Source organism: Podarcis raffonei, chromosome 11 (genome assembly GCF_027172205.1).
Source record: "Podarcis raffonei isolate rPodRaf1 chromosome 11, rPodRaf1.pri, whole genome shotgun sequence".
In the NCBI taxonomy this organism is placed as follows: domain Eukaryota; kingdom Metazoa; phylum Chordata; class Lepidosauria; order Squamata; family Lacertidae; genus Podarcis; species Podarcis raffonei.
Window position 1 is genome coordinate 3,017,607 of NC_070612.1, and position 24,363 is coordinate 3,041,969.

General features: G+C 43.6%; 1 protein-coding gene across 2 annotated transcripts in view; it reads left to right on the forward strand.

The window, feature by feature from the left end:
• The first annotated feature begins 316 nt into the window (after positions 1–316).
• Positions 317–24,363, forward strand: part of FAM219A (family with sequence similarity 219 member A) — a 58,827-nt gene continuing 34,780 nt past the window's right edge. Inside the window, exon 1 of one of the 2 annotated variants that reach the window (XM_053409187.1) lies at positions 317–658. In XM_053409187.1, the coding sequence (XP_053265162.1) occupies positions 599–658 (60 nt within the window). In that variant the 5' untranslated portion in view covers positions 317–598. The remainder of the gene's footprint in view (positions 659–24,363) is intronic. The other variant, XM_053409185.1, reaches the window with a different exon arrangement.

Genomic DNA, 24,363 nt, shown 5'->3' on the forward strand with positions numbered 1-24,363 from the left:
TTCCATCACCGCCGCCGCCGCCGCCGCTCCTTTCTCCCACAGAGATTGACGAGAAGGCGCGCCCGCCTGAGATTGGCCGCGTCCGCCGTCCGTCTCCCACCGTCCCGGAGTTGGAAGGTCAAAGAGCCAATGGGCGGAGAGAAGGACTCCTGAGGAGGGCGGGGTCCAGCCCGAGGGAGAACGAGCGCCGCTCCGTCACGCAACCCCGCCCCTCTGATGAATATGCAGATATAGTGGGCGGGGCGCGTGACGGGACTGCCGGAGAGCCTCCAGGGACCGGAGCGGCGCTTCCCCACCTCCCACCCGAGTTCGCGCGTGCGCACTGAGAGGGCGGAGTCACCGCGGCCGGCTGTGGAGGGTTTTTCTGAGGCGCGTCTCCTTCTCCTTCCTCGCCAGGAGCATCTCTGAGGGGATGAGGCAGGCGGCGGCGGCGGCGGCAGTGGCGGAGGGCGAGCCCCAGCGACACTGAGGCGGCGGCGGCCGGGCCTCCTCCTCCTCCTCTCCCTCCTCCTCCTCGTCGTCCTCTTCCAGCTGCCGGTTCTCGCCCGCCCTCCGCCCGCTCGGCCTTCCCGGCCCGGCTCCCTCTCCCGCCGGCACCATGATGGAGGAGATCGACCGCTTCCAAGTGCCCGCCGTGAGAGCCGAGATGCAGCCGCTGGTGAGTCCCCTCAGGAGCCCTCGCCGTTGAGAATAATGGGGGGGGGGGCTAAGTCGCCTCTTTCCAACCCCCCCCGTCAGCATCTTCTCTCTGAGGGGGGGGACATGACCGCACGCACCTGCTGCTCTTTCTCTCCCCAATAATAATAATAATAATAATAATATTCCTACACCCGCGCAGGACTCAGGGCCGTTCAGTATGAGAAATATTGGGGGGGGGGAGAATAGGGTGCGAGAAGCCCTTTAAGCCCCCCCCGTGGGAGGAAGGGGCGCCGTCGGTTTCTCACCCCCACCCCCCCTTAAGGGGTCTCGGGGTTGCGCGGCCGCACCTCTGCGGCAGGCTCGGCCCCGGCCTTGGCGGGGGGGGGGGTGGATGGATGGATGGAGGGGAGACGCCCTTCCAGGCCTCCTTCGCAAAGGACACGGCTGGGGGGGGGGAGGAGAAAGTGATCAGGGGAAATGGGCGGGAGGGGAGAAGATCGTTTATGGGCGGGGGGGGCTGTTTCTCCAGCAGCACGCAGTAACCCCCCCCCCAATAGTCACAAAGTGTATTCTTCCTCTTGGGCACCTCGCACCTTTGGGTGGAGAAACATCCTTTCCTCGTTGCTTTTCCTTAGCCAGGATTTGAACTGAGGTCCCTCCTCTGTGGCCCCTCCTCTCCTCCTGCTCCCCCCCTTCAAAAGGAAGTTTTGAGAAGCTGACACCCCACTGCGTTTTTGGATGGTGGGGTGATTGACCTGCCTTTGCTCCCACCAACCCGCCCCCCCCCCAAAATGCACAGGTGAAAAGTATGGCATAAGGGGAGCTGTAGTCCCAAGGGTCTCTGGAGAAGCTTTCTTCAGTAGTGGTTTTTTTTGGGGGGGGATGCTTTATGGTTTTCAGTGAGACTGTTATGAAGCATTGCTTAGAGATCTCACTCTAGTGGATGTTAGGATCCCAATGGAGCCCTGAGAGCCCAGTGCCCATCTCAGGTGCACAAGGTCAGGGTCAAGGCAATTTTATTTTTAAAAGATCAACAGAGGCAGTAATCCAAAACTGATATTTTTCTCAGGATTCAAAGGAAATCTTGTCCTTGAGCAGTGGTGAGACTGGTCTCACTTTAAGGCACATTGCTGTGCTGGCATAAGGAGGAAAAACATCTGCCTGTGCTAAGGTTTCTCAAACCCCTCGGTAGAAGGAAAGGGGGCCGGGAAGCCCCTTTTGCTATCAACTATTCTTTCTGTTGCAGGGAAGCTGCTTACCCTCTGTTTGCTCAGCTGATTCTTCTCTGCAGCTCTGCTTATTCTCCCTTTTCCTGAAGGATCCCCCACCTTAGCTTGTTCTCTTAGGTATGGCATGATGATCTCGTGCTCTAGGGATCTGGTTGCTCCAGGCCCCTTTCATCAAGAGGCTTGTGGAAGCCTCTCTTGCTACTGGCAGGCACAGAAGGGACCGGAACATGACTGGATGTTTTGGGTCCATGTCTGGCTGGCTTGATGACGTAATCCTTTTGTAAGCATGTAGGGGAGAGGGATAAATATTGCATGTCGGTAGCATCTACTGGCAGCAAGAGAAAGAACAGATTTGTTACCATTTGACTGTACCTTCGTGCTCAAATCTGTGTTCAGAATCTTTGCATGCCGAAAATCACTACTAGACATTTTTGCTTTTAAGAGAATAGCCTCGCTGCATGACCAGAGTTGGTCTAGGAGGGAAAGGTTGCTGTTTCGAAGCCTGGGTTCCTTGCGAGATGTGATGGGTTAAATTAGAAGCGTAGGGTTGTGTGGTAGGGTTGCTGTCCCTCGAAATGGTTCTGAAAGAGGCTTAGGCAAACAGTTTTCAGAGCTGCTGCCTCCCGCCCAAAGATCCCATATGTAGAGCAACTTCTGTGCACCTCCCAATCAGGGGTTGACTCCCTTATTGTGTGGGTGATAAAATGTCACCACCATGTCATGGAGTTCATTTTACAGAAGGTGAAAATTGGTTTCTTTGCATTCCCTCTCCTTTCTCACTGACTGTTCCATATAGTGATTACCAGGCTTCTTGTTTCACACACTCCCTGACACACGCTTCTGATTCCTACTGATTTGTATATGCTTCTTAAACCGAAGCCATTCATATTGTTTACATTATATTTTAAATTACTACAAGGCCGTGTGTTGCAGTTTCTGGGCACCTGCAGTACTTCCAACCATTTTGTTCCATCCTCTACACTCACTTTCTCTTTCTGCGTGTACATACATCATTAGTAAGAGATTCTATCCCGTTTTCCAATCAAGGGCTCTTTGTCATCTCTCAGACAGCTTGTAAACACTAATTTGATACAGAGAGAGAAGCCAATGACCTATTGGGTTTGGATTTCCTATCTTGTAGTTTAAAACACAGCTCATAGTAGTCATTTGAATATTAGGGAATCAGAGGCAGTGTCTCCTGCTTTCTCATCAGTAATCATTAGTCTGAACATGTGTCTTCATTGGCAAGCCTTCTGTGCTCCTGTTTGGATGTAACTTTCTTCCCCTTTTCTGTTATACTATGTTGTTTTCCTCTGCAATGTTAAATGCTAAATGGAGATTTGACTTCTTTTGGCCTGCATTAATGAAGTTCTTCTAGTAGTTTTAATTATTTGTCTATTTAATTGTAGAGGAATCCTTTAATTGGTTATTCTGGCAGGCTCATGCTTTGCTCAGATGTTTAACTTCCCATACAGTACCTGGTATCACCATCACAGGTAAAGGTGGTTTGTAATGTCTTGGCAGTTAAAATACTTAAAGCATCAGGGTATGTTTCACTCTCTGATCTTGAAGACTCATGATTGTGAACTGAGTGGTGCAATAACAGTTCAGCAAAATGTCCCATTAACTGGAGCCTCACAAATTTGAGCACCCTGAAGCATTGTGTCAAAGCTGTATTTCCCCCTTCTCAGTTAACCATATGCAATTCTTCATCCTTGCTAAAATCTACTTGTTCATGAAAATAGTGGCAAAAGTGTTGCTTAAACATAAATTTTATTTTGAGATTGCATTATGAAAATGTTATGGCTTGAATTATTCAGTTGGCATTATTTGAGGGGGAAACCAGCTTACTGGTTCAACATCAGAGACCTTGCTATACATTGCACCACTTTGAGAGGTATGGTTGGTTGGGACATGGGATGAATCTTTTTTCTACTCTAGTATCCAGGTTATGCAACTCTTTCCTTAGAGAATTGTGTCTGGCTCCCTCTGTTCTAAGTAGGAGTGAGGAACCCTCTTCAGCTTGAGAGCCACATTCCCTACTGGTCAATGTTCTGGGGGCCACATGGGGGGTGGGCAGGGCCAGAGGCAAAGTGGGAAGAGCAGCACAGGTAAATTTTACCTTGGGCCAGTAAGCTGGTTTCTTTCTATACTCCTTTTTTATTCCCATCATTAATGAGGTTTAAAGGCACATTCCAGCCAGGCAAAAATACCCAAGGATTGTGTGAAGCAGGGATGTTGAGAAGGGGGCATTGTCTGGAGAGTGCCTCCAGGAGCAGACAGAGAGGCCTGGATGGCCTCATTCAGCTGCCAGTCCTGCAGTTTCCCACTTCCACTTTTCAGCTTCAGGCATGCTGCTTAAACCTTTTTTCGTTTCTTTTCTTTTGTTCATGTTTTAATGTGCTTTGATGCTTTTATCCTCCTGCTTTAAAAGTTGTGTTAACCTGCCCTTGTTTTATCATTTTATTTTTTTTAAGAAAAGATCTGATTGTAATTACTTTGAATGTTTTTGTAAGGTTCTTTGAATTTATAAAGAAAAGTAGAGTAGACACATTTGGCTGAATTCAGCTAACCTGTTCTGTTAGTGGAAACCAATGCAAGGACTCGTGCTAGCACAACCCCATGCCTCCTGCAAAACTGCTCTGGAAGGTCAGAACATTGTACAGCAGGAGGAAAGGGGAGATTGTTATCTCCCTAGTGCTTGGTTGAATTCTACACTTTAACATTAAAAAAAAGAAAGAGAGAATAAAGTGGCAATGGAGATGTCAAAGAATATAAGGTGTTGTGCAGCCCATAGAAACTCTAGTACCTGCCTTGGAATCCTTGTTGGGGTTTGCTTTATTTTGCTTCTTTAGCAAATATAACTATCATATTTTGAATTTTTGCTGCCACAAGAATATAAAACTTAAGAGAAACCATGCCATGATTTCTTCGGAGGGTCTATTCCGTAGCTGCAAAATTCACAAACTATTCAGCAAAGCATGTTATATATTCAGTCTGCTGTCTGCCCTTGTGGTCAGTTTCTCTTGATATTCCGTGAACTTTGTTTTACATTTTCACTCTGGCTATTGGAAAATGGCTTTTCAGCCCCTGGATAAGAACCTCTAATGTGTATAAAATCTTGCGTGTTCTCATCTGCAGTTCTTGGAAATTTGGAGTACAGGCAGAAATGCATTTTAGATATTTGTGCAAATAGCAGATAAAACTGAAGCTCTTAGTTGTGGCTCATAAAGCATGAGATATAATCACTGTTGCCTGTCTTAGCTTTCCTTAATGTCTTCATGTCAATAAATACCTCTTCTCATCGATACAGTGTTTTGTGTGCATAAAAGTGCGAGTGTGCATATTTTCTCTTATAGGAAACAGGACTTTAAGGAAAAAACGACAACCTCCAGAACTTAGCAGTTTTGTAAGCAGGAGCTGGCAGAAGTCATGGTCCCCAAGGACTGGGGGTGTCCTGAGGGAAGAATGCAGGTTGATAGAGGCTGCTCTTGATTTTTCTATGAGTCTGCCTTCTCATATGGGGGACCAGAAGGAAGGTATTGTGCTTGCAACTCATCTTTATGCCCCTTTGATTTAACAGCATCAGGTCTGCTCTTTTGTTGGGAGCACACTCCACAGTGCTTGCTTGTTTAGGTAACAAGCCTTAATTGCTTGTTCTCTTCTCTGGTCCCATCCATGCAGAACACTTCAGCATCTTTGCTCTTCTCTCTCTCTTCCCCCTCCTCCTCCCAGAAGATGGAGGAGAAAGATCCCCTCTTAATCAAGGCACAAGTGCTCTTGCAAGTGAAGTGGCAGGTGATGGCAATCCTATGTACACTTGGAAAGGAAGGCTAATTGCCTTCAGTGGGATTCCTGTGTAAGCATGCAAAGAGTTAGGCTGCTGGTATGTGAGGTTTTCCCCTCTGCTTCCACTGTGTTTTCTGTATATTTAAGCTTGGACGTAAATGGTGTGGGCCAGTACCTCTAACTGTTGTAGCAAGCAAAGTCCACTAGAGGTATTAAGAACTGTGTAAAAGTGTAACTATGGAGGAGAGGCTGTTTGCACATGAATATAGTGCCTAAATTTCAGCCTTACTGGAAAACCAAGGAAAAGCTGCCAAGTGCTACTGTTCTTTTTGCTTTAGATGTAGAAACTATAGCATGCTGCTATTCAGGTAGTCTTAGGAGATGGAAGAGTGTTCGTTACACATGACGTTATCTCCTGTCAGCATATTTGTTCAGAAATTTTTTTGATACAACTAAATAATATTGTATAATTTTTTTAGATTCCACATGAGTATTAGACTTAACTGTTGCACATTTTTAAATTAACTAAAATATGATTTGCAAGTTCAGAATCTATGAGCAGTAAGCCAATTAATTATTCGGGAATCTGTCTTATCTTGATCTGAATAAGTATTCATTGGTTATGATCCATTGTAAAGCAATTCCTTTTAAAAGGTTGGTATATTGGAATAGGGTATATCTAACACAGGATTTATTCATATCAGCAATGAAAATTAATATAAATCATGAATACATTATTAATTTTTTGTTCACTTCCACTGTTTTAGCAGTACCGGTTAGCTTCATTCAGTAGACAAAAAATGGTTGTTTTGTCGGGACAAGGAGAAAGCCAGGAGTTGGTATTTTAATGCTTCAAAGGGAGGAAGAGCTAGATTATAGGTTCAAGTGGTTCCTTACCTTTTATATTGTTCCAAGGCTGATTTATATGATGACTTAATATACAGTATTTATTACATTTCTGTTACTTTTTCTAAAAACCTCAGGGTGTACAAGAATAAATGTGCAGCTTAATATAAAATAAATAAAATCAGGCACTGAATGATTGCTTGCAGAATTGCTTCAATCAACAGTAAGAGATGCAAAACTGTAATCAGTACGTGTTTTACCAATAGATGAGGATTTGCTTCCATGCATCTGTGAGGGTGGTGTATACAGTAGCTGTCAATGGTGAAGAAACACCCAGTTGCTTGGCTGCCATGGGTACCTTTAAAATTCAGTCTCTTCTTTTCTCTCCCTGTATAGCAATTTGGTGAACATGGGGAAATTCTCTACCACAGTTTGTGAAAGGGAGGTCACTTACAGCTGATCATGTTTGGAACAGACTATTTAGTTTTCCATATCTTAAGAGCATCTGATCCTTGCTTCCCTACTCCATGAAATCTATGATTAATCCTCCTGTGTGTTTTTCCTGATAAGTGCTTATTTTTGGAGTTCAGAAAGCCGTCATTGGAGAAGTAAACTGCAACACTTTTGAACTCCAGGATTTCTGCCTGAGGTTTCTGAAATGTAAATTCACCTTAGTTTGGGCTGGCCTGTGTAGCTTGATAATGCAATTACAGATGTGTGAACTGAGAGCTGAGTGAACCTTTGTAGTTGTGCTTAAAAACTCACCTGAAGCATTTCTGGCCTAAACTCTCCAGCCACCTGACAGTTAAGCTAATTGATTCGCTATCTGTAAATAGCTGTGGTATCACATGATACCTTACTCCATCTAGTAACCTGGTTGGACAGTTACTGGAAGAATAGAAGACCTGGTTGGACAATTACTTTGAAGAATTGAAGACTTAACTCTTACTTTTTTTTCTTCAGTAACTTTCTTCTGCAATAAAGCAAGACTTGAAAGACTGCTCCATTTCCGAGCAGGTCCTACCCTTCTAATTATTTGAGTGAGTAGCTGAAATAACAACTTATGACTCAACCGAGGTTACACATGCAGGTAGTTAGAAGTTCAAGAATAAATAAAACGATTGTAGCTTTCAGGAGGCCATATATGCTCAGGTGGAAAAGCAACACTGCTGGCGCAAATCTCACAGAGTAATTCCATTCAATATGAGATCACTCCAGGGACTACTGGAACATAGAATACTCCTCCTAGATATGCAGTAGGCATCCTTTGTTGTGTATTCTTCTAGCTTTCCTTTTTTTTGCCTTGCCTCATGCTGAGAAACGATTCAGTTTTAGGATGCCATCCATGAACTTGGCTGCTGACAGTGTAGGCGAGTCCATGCAGGGTGTGGGCTCATCCAGTCTGTGGAACGCAGAAGAGCACTGTGCTCCCTCCAAAGATTCTTCTGTGACTCGTCGTTTAGTCGTTTAGTCGTGTCCGACTCTTCGTGACCCCATGGACCAGAGCACGCCAGGCACCTCTGTCCTCCACTACCTCCCGCAGTTTGGTCAGACTCATGTTTGTGGCTTCGAGAACACCATTCAACCATCTCATCCTCTGTCGCCCCCTTCTCCTTGTGCCCTCCATCTTTCCCAGCATCAGTGTCTTCTCCAGGGAGTCTTCTCTTCTCATGAGGTGGCCAAAGTACTGGAGCCTCAGCTTCACGATCTGTCCTTCCAGTGAGCACTCAGGGCTGATTTCATTAAGAATGGATGCGTTTGATCTTCTTGCAGTCCATGGGACTCTCAAGAGTCTTCTCCAGCACCATAATTCAAAAGCATCAATTCTTCGGCGATCAGCCTTCTTGATGGTCCAGCTCTCACTTCCATACATCACTACTGGGAAAACCATGTCTTTAACTATACGGACCTTTGTTGGCAAGGTGACGTCTCTACTTCTCAAGATGCTGTCTAGGCCTGTCATTGCCCTTCTCCCAAGAAGCAGGCGTCTTTTAATTTCGTGGCTGCTGTCACCATCTGCAGTGATCATGGAGCCCAAGAAAGTAAAATCTCTCACTGTGACTCAGCTGGTTTCAAATGAGTATTCTCTACTCATAGCCTTTGATAAGCCAAACAAGTACGAAACAGCTGGGGAAGTAATTCAGACTGTAAGCTCCTCTTACAATCTGAATTAAGATGAGAAACATCCCAGTTCTGTTTGTTGCTTGGAGTGAAATACCTTTTGAGTTGGGCTCACTTGGATGTAGAGAGTAAGATTCTCAGCAAGACATTATTTTTGAGATCTATATGGGTGAAGTTACTCTGTTGTCATCCCCGGTCCTTGCTAGTGGTGGCTTTACTTCTGACAGCCAAATTGCTAAAACCAGAATTAACTGGGGAAGCCACTCATGAGTGCATTTCCTTTCCTAGACTGTGTTTATCTGAACACCAATGCATCAATGAGTATTTAACTCAAAAGCTCACTTCCAGCATATACCTTCTCTGTTTTCTTGCCCTCTGGGGCCAGCATAGCTACAAAGACTTAAAGCACATGCTTGAGAGTAAAAAGGTGGGATTAATATGACTCCTTGAGCTATACAAAACCTGCTTGAAGGACGCGTTGCCCACTCCTGTCCTAATCCATATGCAGAAGGTATAGCTGCCAGTGTGCTGCTTTTGTAAAACTAGTTATGTGCTCATGCTTGCTTAAATTGGGCTTTGTCTGCTCTTGCTAAGAAACTGCTTTTTGATTTATTCCCCAGGTCAGTTTAACCTACTCAGATCTGAAGTACTGTATTGTCGGTGACCAGAACAATAGATCTGTTTGCTGATTGTGCTTTCCCCCTTTTCTAATATTGCTGTAAGCACTAGAAGACCTCCTTTGGTCCTGGCTGCAGTAATATGTTGCCAGCCAATGCTCTTGGCAGTGGACCAGTGCTTCTGGGCTTCATTGGTAGAAGCTTCTTCTATTGAAGTAGACTGTAATGTGCTTTTGCTTGCCTGTATGGGCAGTGATCATAAGCAGAAATCAGTGGGACTTTCCTTCCATGTAGATGTGTCTTGAATGTGAGAACTGAACAGCTTAGGATGGTGTGTTTAAACAAATATGTGAGGTTAGCGGGAAGCAAAGCCACTTTTGTGAGCTTGAATGCACACATTGATCTACAGTTGCAAGACTAAGAGGAGCCTTCCCCCCAGAGTACTGCAGGATATGCTGAAGTAAATAGTTGAGTGTCACATTTTTTTATCCCACCGTTCCTCCAGGGAGCTCAAGGTGTTGAACATGTATCAGCACATTGCCCTCATAAAGATGTTAAAAAGCATCGGGGAGAGAATTGCGCCCTGCGGCACTCCACACACCAAGGAGTGGCGTGACGACATTTCCCTCCCTAGTGCCACCCTCTGTCCCCGACCAGAGATAAAAGAGCACAGCCAGTTACGGGCTATGCCCTGTATCCCCACGTCTGCAAGGCGGTGGTCCAGAAGATCATGATCGACCATGTCAAAGGCTGCTGACAAATCTAAAAGGAGCAGCAGTCCTGACCCGCCTCGATCCAGTTGTCTACGGAGATCATCTGTTAGGGCAACCAGAGCCGTCTCCATCCCAAAACCAGGACGGAAACCGGAATGAAATGGATCTAATGCCGATGTTTCCTCCAGAAACCTCCATAATGGTGGTCTGCTTTGAACCCAGCTCTTCTGGATCCATTCTCTCTTCTACGCAACATTGATTCTCTTATTTTGGCTTTCTCCTATTTCAATGAATATTCAGATACTTACTTCTCCAGTCAGCTTGTGTGTTTCTGTTTCTCATTATTACTTGTTTTATCCTCTTGTGTGCCATGTTCAGTCATATCTCGGGTTACAGCCACTTCAGGTTGCGTTTTTTCGGGTTACGCACCTGCCAGAACCCGGAAGTACCAGAACGGGTTACTTCCGGCTTTCAGCAGTTGCGCATGCGCAGAAGCGCCGAATCACAACCCGTGCATGCACAGACGCACTGCTGTGGGTTACAAACGTTCATCCTAGAGTGCACAGATCACATTCGCAACCCAAGCATCCACTGTATATATTTGCCACTTGCTCAACTTCAGACGTCAGCATTTAGCTTAGGGTAGCTCATGTCAAACGCAACTATCCCCACAATGCCATCTCCTGTAGTGATTTGTAGTAATTACTATTGTTGTTGTAATTCATTATCTGCTCTTCACTCTGAGGTCCAAGAGCGGATTACAACAATATGACTTGAAAAACATTTTTAAAATTACAAAGAATGCAATTTTCAAAAATACGGTGGACCTTTAAAATATGCATATCGGATGTGAAAGGCTGGAATAAAGAGGTGCATTGACCTCAGGTTGTCCAGTCTGCACTAAGCAAGCTTCTTGCTAAGAACAGTTTCTTTGTCTTCCTTTCTGGAAAAGAAAACATTTGACATAGCAAGACTCCTATGCCATTTTTTTAGAGTACACACTTCAAACTATGTGGCTGACTTGAATAAATGGATTCTAGCCCTCAGGTGGTCAGTGAAGGTAAGGAAGCAAGCTCCTTTTATCTTAGAAAAAGAGTGGTTATTGTTTGTTGTTATTGATTTTGATCGCTGGATATCAGTCACTGGCCAGGAAGCTTGCTTCAGGGACCTTGTGGGAAGATAAAACTAGAACTGATAAAGGAAGAATTGCTGTTGGCAAATGAAACCTGTCAAATCCTAAAATTCAAAACAATGTCTGGCCAGAGGCTAAACTTCTAAGAAAACAAATTATTGTCCCAACACACAGGGTAAAGTTTGAATTGCAAATAAATAGTAGTGTAGAATTTCCCCTTACAATCTTGTAAGACTGCATTCAGGAGTCTTGTGCATTGTTGAAAAACAGTGCAGTGGCAAATGTATTCCAAGGCAGAATGCTGTTTACAAGGGAAAGAGACACATCATGCTGGCTGTTCATTCTTTGACTATACACAAAGTGCAGGGGTCTCTAAATCCATCATGCATATCAGATGAAAATACTTGGGTGAATTGGTCAACAAAAGAAAATAGATTTACCATCCCTTATACATAATGTTTATGTAAAAAATATGCTGAAATTCTGGTTTTACTATGCTGGCTGTTTAGCCGTAATAATAAAGATTCATTCCTATACATTGAGTACTCTAAAATAGCTTTTTGTACCCAAAGTGCTTCACATACATTCTCAGTCATTCTTAATAGTAGCTCTGTAAAAATAGGTCAGTACTATCCCCATGTAAAGTTCAAGGGACAGGGTTAACTGTAGTTTTTCTAAGACCAACTAATAGCTATGTGGATCAGGTAATACTTGAACTTCTTAGGTCACATTCCTGTCTACTACATTGACAGTTCTTTTTTTCTAACTATTGTACATAAGCCATCAGTTTTGCTATCACAGATACAACTAAGAAGATGAGGTGTTCTTACTTCAACAGATTGTCTTCTCCTTTTGTCTAAAATAGGAATGTGCAGAATCTCAGCATAGGAATTTGTAGAATCTCAGTAACTAAATCCATATTTGCTTTTGAGTAACTGAAAATGGTGTGGCATTGAAATAATGATGATAATAATAATTATTATTCATTTATTTGTGCCCCGTCCATCTGGCTGCATTTCCCCAGCCACTCTAGGCAGCTCCCACAGAATATTAAAAGCACAATAAAACATCAAACATTAAAAACTTTCCTAAATAGGCCTTTGATGCTCATTTGGAAAGGAGTTCTGTGTTTGCAGATTCACACATGTTCATACATCAGTCAGGACTGTTGGTGACTTGTGGAAGACGGTTGGTAGTCCACCATATCTCAACCCATGTGATGTATTACCAGAGTAAGCAGAGCCCCAGCAGGGTCTGCAGAGATTTCCTGCTCCCAGCAGAACAGCTTCTTCCAGAGTCCCCAGTTAAGGGGAAAACTCCTCTCCCACACAGTTCTAAGGAACAATGTGTTTATTGTCTCCAGACACAAAATGCAGTTCTTCTGGTCTCTAAAGTAAAGGTACCTAAGTACAGAGAGATCCGCTCACACTATCCCCAGGCTACCTAATGCTGCTATGCAAAACCCACAGCCTCTTTTCCTGACACGCACAGATTCAGAGTCAGACCCTGACACGCAAGCACAATAGGACTTGCACAGGACATGACAAGACATAAGGACAGCAATAGTCCTAGAGACTATTATACCCGTCTCTACACATTGGCATATTTTTGAACCAGTGGGAATGTGAATGACTCAGCCAGTCATACCCTCGACCTCAGTAGTGTTGCCATGGTAGCCCAGTGCACCTGACATCCTTATTGCAGGACATCCAGACCTGGTAGGGGGGATTGTACTCCTCAAGACATGAGCCCCAGCACTGTAATTTAACCCATTGTTCACATTACACCAACAAGGAATTCCATGAAGCTTGTGCTTGTAGAGATGCGTCCTCAGGGTAACTAAATACCAATTAGTTATCTGTAATGCCCTTTAACTATTTCTTACTCTCAATAAAGATGGATTGTTCTGCCCTTTCAACCTGCAGCCTCTGGGGGAAGGAAATCTAAACTCTGCTACTCCCTTTGCCCTAAGAAGAGATGTGTGGTTGTACTCATGAATTAAATGACATGCATTATAGGGGTGTGATCTTATTGGTAGTGCTAGTTATGGCATCTGTTCTATCCTCTGGATCTGTAGTCCTACAATGGAGGGATTAAAAATAAATAAATCCTGCTACATCCTTACAAGTGTATATGATTTGCTAGCCCACCAAAAGAAGCCACAGTTTTTTGCCCTGTCACTATGAATGATAGAGCTGCTTAGAGATTGGGCTGGCATGTTAGCTTCCCAGAAGGAGGTGCTGTTTGTCCTGGGGAGATGGCTAAGAGCAAGGTTCTCATAATGGCTTGGAAAAGGGTGAGTGCTCTGCATGTCAGGGTATTGGATGGCAACAGCCGTACTTTGAAGCAGATTGCCACATGCGTCTGGCTGGAAGAAAGACTCAGAAAAGCACAGATGAGAATTCAGTCACTGCAGAGGGGACGAGATACAGAGTGCATTATTAATGACGCCATCCTTTGTTGGAAAGCAGAGGGAGGCGGCAATCTATTTGTTATAATCACTATGCTGAATGAGTTATAAGCAGACCTATTAAGCCAAACAACTGAATCACATTTTCTTGAAAGATCTCTGCCAAGGAGGAGATTGGGGCAACAAGAACTTCAGAGGAGAGCTTCAGTTTGCATAATTGTGGCATTTCACTCCATTTAGTAGATGAGGAAGTATAACCGGTACAGCTCTGACCTATCCCAGCATGTCATTTTAGGGTAGCTCAGTGTATCTGGGTCTCAACATCCATGAGGAAAATCTTCATCCCCTCCAGTAAAGGACCTTGTTGCCTCACAGAGGAGGTGGGCAAATATAACAACTCACCTCCCTGCCAAAGCCATCTCCCTTGCTTTGTACTCTAGACCCTGGCCGTTGTCCTGGCTAAATGGCACTCATGTTGTTGGAAGGATGGAGGCACTTATTAGTCAGCACTGAAAGCCTTTCGGAAAGGGTGTGTTGGTAGATATACTAAAACTCAATGTATATGCCTATTTCCTGCAGACTTGCCAATCAGAATCTTAGGTTTTGAAGGCATTTGGGGACAAGAGACCTGTCAAATCTAAATCAATATGCCTTTATGTCTTCAGACTCTTGAATCACTGCTCCTACTTGTAGTCCCCAAACACTGGTTGCCTTGGATCTCGGTAACAACTCTGTGAAGTGATTGGATAAGCAGGTCATTATATACTTCCACCAACCATTTCAGTTATTAGCCTTTCTAGGACACATAACATGGTAAAAGATTTGATTATTTTTTAAAAGGTTACTTCTCAAAGGGGCTCTGCATTTGTCTCTCTTGATTTTGTTAGAGTAGAACCAAAGATAACTTTTGTGGGGTGCTGCTAACCATTTCTGATGACAATTATTTTTTTCCTATTGATCATTCAATGTTCATTGATAACAGTTCATTGTTGGGAGAGTAGCATTACCAGATTGACTATTAGCATATACCTGCAAGAGCTTCTTAAAAAAATTAAAAATTAAACGGCCTGCTTCTTTCCAGTAGCATTCTTTTGAAATGCAAAAATAGCCCCTCTTGAAATGTAAATAATCTCCCTGGATCAATTAACCATGTCTCCTTGGTGAAAAATAGGCATTGTTTTGGCTTCATGGGTAGGGAGATGAGGAAGAGACCAACCGTGACTCTGGAGTTTGAGGTGTCCTTCTATTATGCAATAAGTAGCTTCTCAAGTATAAAGGTAGCTGTCCAAGTGAAGATGTAGTTCTGCCAGCAAAGCAAGTTGGGATGTGTTTATTATTTTATTTTTTACTTTGAAGTCGGCATTACCCCATAGACAGCTGGGATGCAGATACACTGCTAAATATGCATGTATTACTGGATCAGGTGATCCCCTCTAATGATGATGGTAAGCCAGGAGGGAGATTTCGGCATTCAGAGTGCCTGCTGACCCTTCTCTCTGAAATGCCAGAAGATAAGAAAAGGAAAAGGGCAAATTCAATTTGGCTTGCACAGTAGCTTCAAAAGATTCTCTCTCCTCTGTTCAGGAAACTGCTGCTGGTTGCTTAATAGGAAGCAGCCAGTAATTTTCCCTATGTAAACGGTTCTCCTTTTGCAATCCTTTTTCCTCCAGAGAGATTTTTTATTAAAAACGCTATCTTGCAGACCTCTTTCAAAATCAAGTGTCCTGTCAGTAATGTGCATTGACTAAGCTATTCGCTTGCGTTTCCCTTTTTGATTGACTATGGAAAGTATTTATTGCAAGCCTATATACTAGTAGTGAGCTCATTCTCCCAGTGTGGATCATGGTGTAACCAAAACAGCACACCACCCTCGTACAGAAGGGGTGGGGTGCAGGGTTGGGGGAACCCAAGACTTCCAGATGTATAAAACACTGAGACCAAATCCCAAAATAGCCTGAGTAACAACTGAACATATTTTTGGAACTCCTGTTTGCTGAGGTGGGCTTGTGGAATGGGAGGGACTATCCAGGAACAGAAAGTGTGGTTGGATAAGTGAACAGAAAACAGTGCAGTATTTTTTTTCAGGTTCCAGCTAAGTCTTTAAAATGCAGTTTCCCAGCATTCCATTAAACTCTGATCTAACCAATCCAGGGTGAGACCATGCAGGTAAGCCCTGGCTTGAGCGCAGTGTCTGGAAGACGGGCAAAGGTTTGGTACAAACACCTGCATGCTATCTCGAACTGCAACCTTTTGCTTGATCCCATATAGATACATAACTGTATATTGGGTTGGGGGCTGTTTTTGTTTGTTAATACATTATGTATTTTTGCGTTTTTATGTTATAAACTGCCTTGTGATCCTTGGATCGAGTGTGGCATAGAAATTAATTATGTGTATAAATAAAATAAATGTTTGACATTCACCTTACGGGGGAAAATAAATAGTTGGACAGGACTCTATTGCAGCAAGGGCAGAACTCTGTCCTTTCAACAGAATTTTGGCAAAATACCATTTTTTTTCAGTGGGAAAAAAGGTTGTAATTTAATGGTTTCTAATCTGTTACCTGAGAGACATTCCAGCTCAGAGATATTAAACCGTATTTCAAGCATCTGGCTAGGCTTGTCTAAACAAAAATGTTTTTAAGCAGGCACCAAAAGGAGTACAGCGAAAGCACCTGCTTGATATCAATAGGCAGGGAGTTCAAAAGTGTAGGTGCTGCCACACTAAATGACCAAGTTTCTTACAAATGCAGACAAGGTACAACACGACATCTGTAGCAATGCCAGTTCTGCTGATCAAAGTAGTCAAGTCAGCACATGTAGAGCAAGGCGATCTTGTAGGTAAACTGGTCCCAAGTTGTTAAGGGCTTTATAGACCAACAGCACCTTGAACCTGGCCTGCTAGCAGATCAGCATCCAGTACAAATCTGTGAGCACAGGTGTTACCGTATATCAGGGGTCAGCAAACTTTTTAGCAGGGGGCCGGTCCACTGTCTCTCAGACCTTGTGGGGGGGCCTGATTATATTTTGAAGAAGAAAAAATGAACCAATTCCTCTGCCCCACAAAGAACCCAGAGATGCATTTTAAATAAAAGGATGCATTCTACTCATGTAAAAACATTCTGATTCCCAGACCATCCACGGGCCAGATTTAGAAGGTGATTGGGCCGCATCTTGCCCCCAGGCCTTAGTTTGCTTACCCATGCCATATATGCTGACATGGCCTCAATTGTGCTTGCCTGCAATTGTGCTGAAGCATTTTGTACTAACTGCAGCTTACGGGATCTAGTGCGAGGGAAGCTCCACAGAGAGCCCATTGCATAATCCAGCCTTGAAGTAAACAATGCTTGAACTAGTTTGTGACAAGGTTTTCCTGGTCCAGGAGTGGCTGTAGCTGTCAAACCTGTCACAGTTGGTAAAGGGCACATCTAGCCACCAAGAAAGCCACATAATTAAGACAGATTCCACCTCAATACTATGGACTGAATCCAGACTTGCCTCTCCATTAGCAGGAGACACCTGCTGGGAGGTGATACTTACTGATTGCTCCTTCTCCTGGCAGCCACCAGCACCAGTTTCCATGCTGTTCTGGAGAGTCCCCCAGCCTTCCTGAACGGCTTTTAGGGGGAAGGAGGGCGGGAGGCCTCCATGTTTCCTTCCTCCAGTGTAAGTGGATCTTTGGTCATTACATATCTGGATCTAGCCCTCTGGATCTTGCGGCCAGCCTACCTGCGCTTTTTAGATGGCGCGAGTTATTAATGTTGATTGCAGCTGCAGTCTGAATTATATGGTGTTGCCATAGACAACAAGCATTTGCCACATCCTTCTTCTCCCTCGCCCAGTGTTCCCTGTAGAAAATGGGGTGGGTGTAAGGTAAATATTAAATAATGCTAAGAATTCAGTTTTAGGGTGTTTTCATTAGAAATTGGAACCTGGTGGTGTGAAGAAATATTAAATGGAATGCTGCAGTATTACTTGTAATACAGCTCTTCTTTTGACACTGTATCAGAAAGTCAATTTATAGCTCAAGGTTTGACTTCTTGGGGGATACAAGCCTTCTTAGTTGCTGACTTAGTTATTTATGAAGGCCAAGAAATAGAGATTTCTGCCGCAAGGAAAATCTTATTATTTCTCCAGTTCCATACTAAGAAAAATGGTATTGGTCAGGAATTTCAGCTGAAGAATCTGATGCTGTTTGGTTTTTCTGATCCTAGAACTGTGCTTGTCAAATTACTGAGAAAACACTGCATTGGTTGTGGCTTGCAAGACACATTTTCCCACATCCAAAAAGCAATGGGACCGGGGATCCAGAGGACACAGTTTTGGTCCTTCTTTGTGGCCACTGTAATTCAGTTAACAGATTTGACTTGAGACCTACCTAGTTATATTATGAAATCCATATTAGGACACACAGTAAAATGTATGGATGTTGTCTTGTCAAGACAACCATGCTACCCTAGGGAATGGTTCCTGAAAGCCCACATACAGAGAGAACTCACTTTCACATGCAGAAATGTTATTGGGGTTGCAGAGACTAGGCACACAGAAAATGCTTTAGGAGAGGGATAGGGAACCTTTTCCAGACTGAGCACTGCATTCTCATCTGGGCAACCTTCTAGGCATCATATGCCAGTGGTGAGCAGAACCAGAAGCAAAAGTGGGTGAAGCAGTGGTGTACGGTAGGCTAGTTTCTACAGATGCTCAGATGAATTGTGGGGGCATCTGGTAACTAGAGCCTTATATGAAAGTATGCCTTTGATGGTCTCTCAAATACAGTGCACTCCTGATCTCCTCACAAGATGGTTTCTGAATTCACCTCACGTGTTAAAGGTGCAAGCTTTAATCTCACCTCACTTAGTCTTCTTCAAAAAATTATTTCGGTTAACTATTAGTTTTGTATGATTAGATTTCTAAGGTTCACTTTTCCAGTGCTATGATTAGCCATTTACATTTCTAGAGTGAATCCCAGCCTTCTATTCTATTTTCTAAGTGGCCCATTCCTGCCATAACTATGCTTTGTTTTTGCTTTATGTGTGTTGGAACAGTCATCCCTAGCACTCCAGTCTGTATGGTTGTCTATTCATATTTTGACCAGTAAACATCGGCAAGTATCTTTCTTACGACTCTTGATTGATCAGACCTCGCCTGGGGAAGGATTGTGCAGAAGGAGCCCCAGGACACACCAAACAGTAGGATTCCAGTAATAAAGCTTTATTAAATCAAATAAACAGCAGTTGATCTAAGTTCCTATTATAACGCTGTATACTTACGTCACCCCAACCTAGCAGTCTAGACTGCTCATAGAAAAAAAATTGGAAGCTGGAGTCTTGGCAGTACACTGGTGCTTAAAAAAAAAAGAAGTCTCATCCAACTTGCTTCTGTACTGTGCTCTTACAGCCATGTGTCTGCCATATTTTGCCACACATTGGGCATTTTGTGTGTCTGTTGCTTCAGTGCCAGCATGGCTAGGTGGCCTTGGCCACATCTCCTTGGCAACGTCTTCTGTCTCTCACGGCTTCTGGCCTGCTGCCTAGAAAGAAACTCATACATACCTATTCACTCCATTCCTCATACCAAGTGTGTTGGAGACATGTTGTCAAGCATGTCATGTGTCAATATGCAGTCAGTATACACTGGTAAAGGTAAAGGTACCCCCTGACCGTTAGATCCAGTCGAGGACGACCCTGGGGTTGTGGCGCTCATCTGACTTTATTGGCCAAGGGAGCTGGCGTATAGCTTCCAGGTCATGTGGCCAGCAGAAACACAGCAGCGCACGAAACGCCGTTTACTTTCCCACCGGGGCGGTACCTATTTATCTAGTTGCGCTTTGTGCTTTTTAACTTCTAGGTTGGCAGGAGCTGGGACCGAGCAATGGGAGCTCACCCCGTCGCGGGGATTTGAACCGCCGACCTTCCGATCGGCAAGCCCTAGGCTCTGTGGTTTAACCCACAGCGCCACCCACGCCCCTGGTGCTATCTTCCAAATAATTGGCGTGAGCTACATCACTTTTCAATTTTAAATGTGCTCGAAGTGTTGGTAATTTAACTCGCCTTCCTGTAGTTGGCTTCCTGTTTTGTTATGACAGAGAGCATATTCATTTACCTGGCTTACCTCAGGACATGACATCTGAAGCCAAAACCAGCTGATTTTCTTGGCCATCCTGCTTTACCATATAGACCAGAATAAAGGCACTGCCACTATCAATCTGCAGACACCTCAGACTGTAATCTGGGAATCAAAATCCACTTAGAATAAATTTTCTTAGATGTAAGGGACAGAGCCAAGACTTACGTAATTTGTTCTTCGTCTTGTCAACCACAGTAATGCAAAACTAGGCTTAAGGCTGATGGTGTATTAGAATGTGCCCAGTCTAAAAGGGTGGAATCACACAGGAAAAGGAAGAATGAAACGGGCTGGTGATTCCAGCTGTAGCAGCAAAATGCACACCTAACTTTCTGTATATTTTGTTTTTCAGTATCAGTAGAAAAGACCCGAGTACACTTCAACCTTTCAACAGCACGACTGAGAGCTTCAAACTCCTTCTTAGCTCCACAATGTTTTCACAGGCATAATGTAACAGGTTGGATGATAACTGGGCTGGAAAGCCAGAGAAGCCAGAAACAGTTGAAGGCAAAATCACGTTTGCCAGAGTGGACTGAAGGGTATTCAGTTAATAGGATGATTCCTCCCACTGGATTGGAGTCCACCTATTAACAGAATATCCTCCAGTCTACTCTCCAAACAGAAATTCATAGTAAATTGTTGTTATTGTTATAGACAAGCCCAGGGGGTATGTAGTGGGGAGTAGAGAAATAGTGGTAATTATGTGATCCACTGAGGAAAAGAAACTACTGTAATTCTGATCATAACTCAAAAGGGATATTTTAGAATTGGAAAACGTTCAGAAAAATGAAAACGAGATCGGAGGAATGGAGTGACTTGCCTGTGAAGAAAGGTTGGAGGATTGTGAAGGGTTTTTTGTTTAGAGAAAAGGTGATTAAGAGATGACTTGATAAAAAATTATGAAATGATGCTTGGCATGGAGAAAGTGGATAGGGAAGTTTTTCTTCCTCTCTCATAACACTAGGACTTGTGGACATCCCAATGAGGCTGAATGTTGGAAGATTCATGACAGATAGAAGGCAGGCTGGTTGGTCACTGAACAGGATGTTGGACTAGATGGGCTATTGACCTGATCTAGCAAGTTCTTCTTAGGTTCTCGTATCACAGGCTTTCCCGGCAGCTGATTGGCTTAATATTTTAAGCATATTTAGTCATCTACCAATTGAGAGCTGTTAGTAAAAATGCAACACTCAAGGGAAATAGGAAAAGAGAACTAATTCAGGTCTGTATTAAAGGTATGAGGCTGAAATACCTGGACAACTTGCTCTATCACACGTGGATTATTGGAAGATTTTATACGTGTCAAAAAAAACCTCACCAACCTCTCCTATATCTAAAAAGTACTATGTATTTTGGAATGGAACACAGTTTCCTTCACAGGTGTATGCAACATGTCGCAACCATCTCTGCCACCATTGGTGTTAAATGGGAAGCTACAGTGGTAATTTTCTGTTCTACGTAGCTTTGTCCTCCCAGCCTGAACAGGCAGGTTCATGACATTACTGATGTGTTTGCTGCTGAACTCCCAGAAAAGAAAGTTAGTAGCTTTTGGTTATTTTGAAAGAAATGTTCATCCAATTACATTCTACAGATTGCCACTTGGAGCTGCATTGCGGCTCCTTCTATTTTCTTACCCCTGGTAGCTATTTCAGGATAAATATAGGAGCCTCCATTAGTGGAATGAAAACATAGGATCTCTAAGAAGGAGATTTCTCATTTTACGTGTCCCTTAATTTCTGGAAATATTCCCTATCAGGTTAAACTTTCCAGGTTTCTGCAGGCATGAGAAGTTTGTTAATTTTGCGACTCGTCATAGGTAGCTGGTCATATGTGGCTGAGCTATAATTCCTTATCTATCTATAAAAGGATCCTGTTCTTCCGCTGTCCACAAAGGCATAGTTATTTTCAACAACTAATATTCTCCTAACAGTTTGCAGTCTGACGCAGTTCACACTTCAAAATAAACATGCATAGAATTGTGTTGAGCTTTTAATCCTAGAATAATTTTCCAATTTCTTTATGAAGTCATTATCTGGAGAGTGTCAGTTGAGTCAAATGATGTTCAAGTCAGATTCCTACAAGCCTTTCTGCAGATTCCAAGATGTGTTCCTAATGTAGCTATATTTATCCAACTCAAAACTTCTCTGGCCTCTTGGAGGTCAACAGGCATTGTTCCCCTTCTCAGTACAACAGTAAAAAACAAAACAAAAACACAAGTTGAAACAGATCAACAGTTATTAAAATAATAATAATCAGTTGCTTCTTGTGAGACAATTCATCTTCCAGTAAAACCTGTAAAAATGGGATGAGGCAAACTTCCAAGAAGTTCCAACAAAATACAGTGTTGGAAAATCTCTAACTTCACTGGGCTCTGCATTCAACAATGCTGAAGATTTTCTTTACTCGCCAGAATTGCAGCACACCCCATAGAGCAGCCTTCCTCAACCTCGGCCCTCCAGATATTTTGAGACTACAATTCCCATCATCCCTGACCACTGGTCCTGCTAGCTAGGGATCATGGAAGTTGTAGGCCAAAAACATCTGGAGGGCCGAGGTTGAGGAAGTCTGCCATAGAGCATAAAAAGAGCCTTGCTGGATACCACCAAAGGCCTCTCTATTCCATTGTCTTTTCCTACAGTGTCCAGGCAGAAGCCCCAAAGCAAGACATGAAGGAAAAAGCGATCTTGGCATGTTGCCTCTGATCCCGGAGGTAGCCTATAGCCACCATGACTAGTAGCCATTTGATAGCCTTATTGTCCATAATCCCCTTTTAAAGACATCTAACTTTGCGGCTACATCTTGCGGCAATGAAAAGATCCCTGACTGTAGCCCATAAAATGGAACTTTAAAGACAAACAAATTCTAAGGTGTTTCAGCACTCCTCTGTAGTATGGAGAAACTTCTCCCCCAAGCAATCGGAGACTAAACTGAAGCCTTTTTTGGTTTGAGTGTTCAGTGAACAGTCTGCACTGTTAAGTTGCTCAGTTGTGACTGCTGGAAACAACACTTGTTCGTGAGAGGTTAGAGTGACATTCCTATATAATCACCTGCACTAGAATATTTATTGAAGAATTGTGAAGCCTTGAGGCAAGCAATAACGTAAAGTACATTGTTTGCAGTATGCCCCCCCTCTTTATTTTTGTTACAACTATTTGTATCTCAGCTTTCAGGATACAAATCCTTACAAGTAACACTAAAGTGCATGTTTTTAAAACCATGATAAACAATAAAATAAAATGCCATCATAATCCTTTCCACAGGGCCGTTGATGGTAAAATGATCCTGGGGTGGAGGAGAGTGCTACTGGAGCAGGCTGCTGATGCCTTCTTCACTCACTTCACCTCCCTCTTTCTTGGAATATTTCCCATAGCGTTGGTGGTGGTGAAATCACAAGCCGGTGTCCTACTTGCAGAGAGGCCCTACACACAAGCAGGAGCTCACACATCGGAGCTATTTTGCGGACAGTATTTTGCAGGCAATTGTTGCAAGAAGCAGATGCAGCAACGGAGCCTGGGCTGAAAGCATAGGGCTATATTAATCTGTCACTCAAAACCAGTTTAAATTGTTTGCCTAAACAGGAAAACAGTGTCTGCCAATTTTGCATAAGGAGTTCCTGGTATGAGATATGTGCAAGAGTACTTTGGAGCTTCCTATTGAATAAGATCTAATGCTGCTCAACCTTAGCACTGACTGTGCCCTTAACTTGGAAATATAATGATTTGGGCTGCATAAGTACCTCTGGGGCTGTATTATAGTGAGCCTTTGGTCCATCTTGACCAATGTTGCTTATTCCGGCAGTGACTCTTCAAGTTCTCATTGTTGTTGTTGTTTAGTCGTGTCTGACTCTTCATGACCCCATGGACCAGAGCACGCCAGGCACTCCTGTCTTCCACTGCCTCCCGCAGTTTGGTCAAACTCATGCTGGTAGCTTCAACAACACTGTCAAACCATCTTGTCCTCTGTCGTCCCCTTCTCCTTGTGCCCTCCATCCTTCCCAGCATCAGGGTCTTTTCCAGGGAGTCTTCTCTTCTCATGAGGTGGCCAAAGGATTGGAGCCTCAACTTCACGATCTGTCCTTCCAGTGAGCACTCAGGGCTGATTTCCTTCAGAATGGAGAGGTTTGATCTTCTTGCAGTCCATGGGACTCTCAAGAGTCTCCTCCAACACCATAATTCAAAAGCATCAATTCTTCAGCAATCAGCCTTCAAGTTCTCAGGCAGGGCTATTTGCTCGGCTCAAGTATATAGGGTTCCTTTTAAGTGGAGATATTTGTGACTAAGGACCAAACTTGATAGCATGTTTATTGCATGATTTCATTTAGCATTTCTGCTTGCATTTATTTTAAGTAGCAGCCCACGGGTTAAGCTGAGCAGAGTAGACCAATGTGGATTTACCTCTCCTCCCCCCAACCCAATAACCCCTTCCCAAAATGTTTTGTATGCCCTGGGAAGAAATGTTCCATTGGCACAAATGGAGGGCTCTCCCACCTCACTCCTGCTGAGTTTTGTTGTGATGGGGTGATTTTCACTGCCGTTGCAGCATGGAGAAAATAGTTATCCTCATCCATGATTTCAGCTCTGCTAGGAAGTCTCTCCTCCACCACCATGGGGTTAATAAATAAATAAATAAATAAATAAGCACACATATCATATGCTAACTGCAGTCCTGAAATGAAAATTATGTCTAGTTTAGCTCTCAGTCCCAAGCATCTCCCGTTAAAGTAATGCTGTGACCCCAGTGCTGAT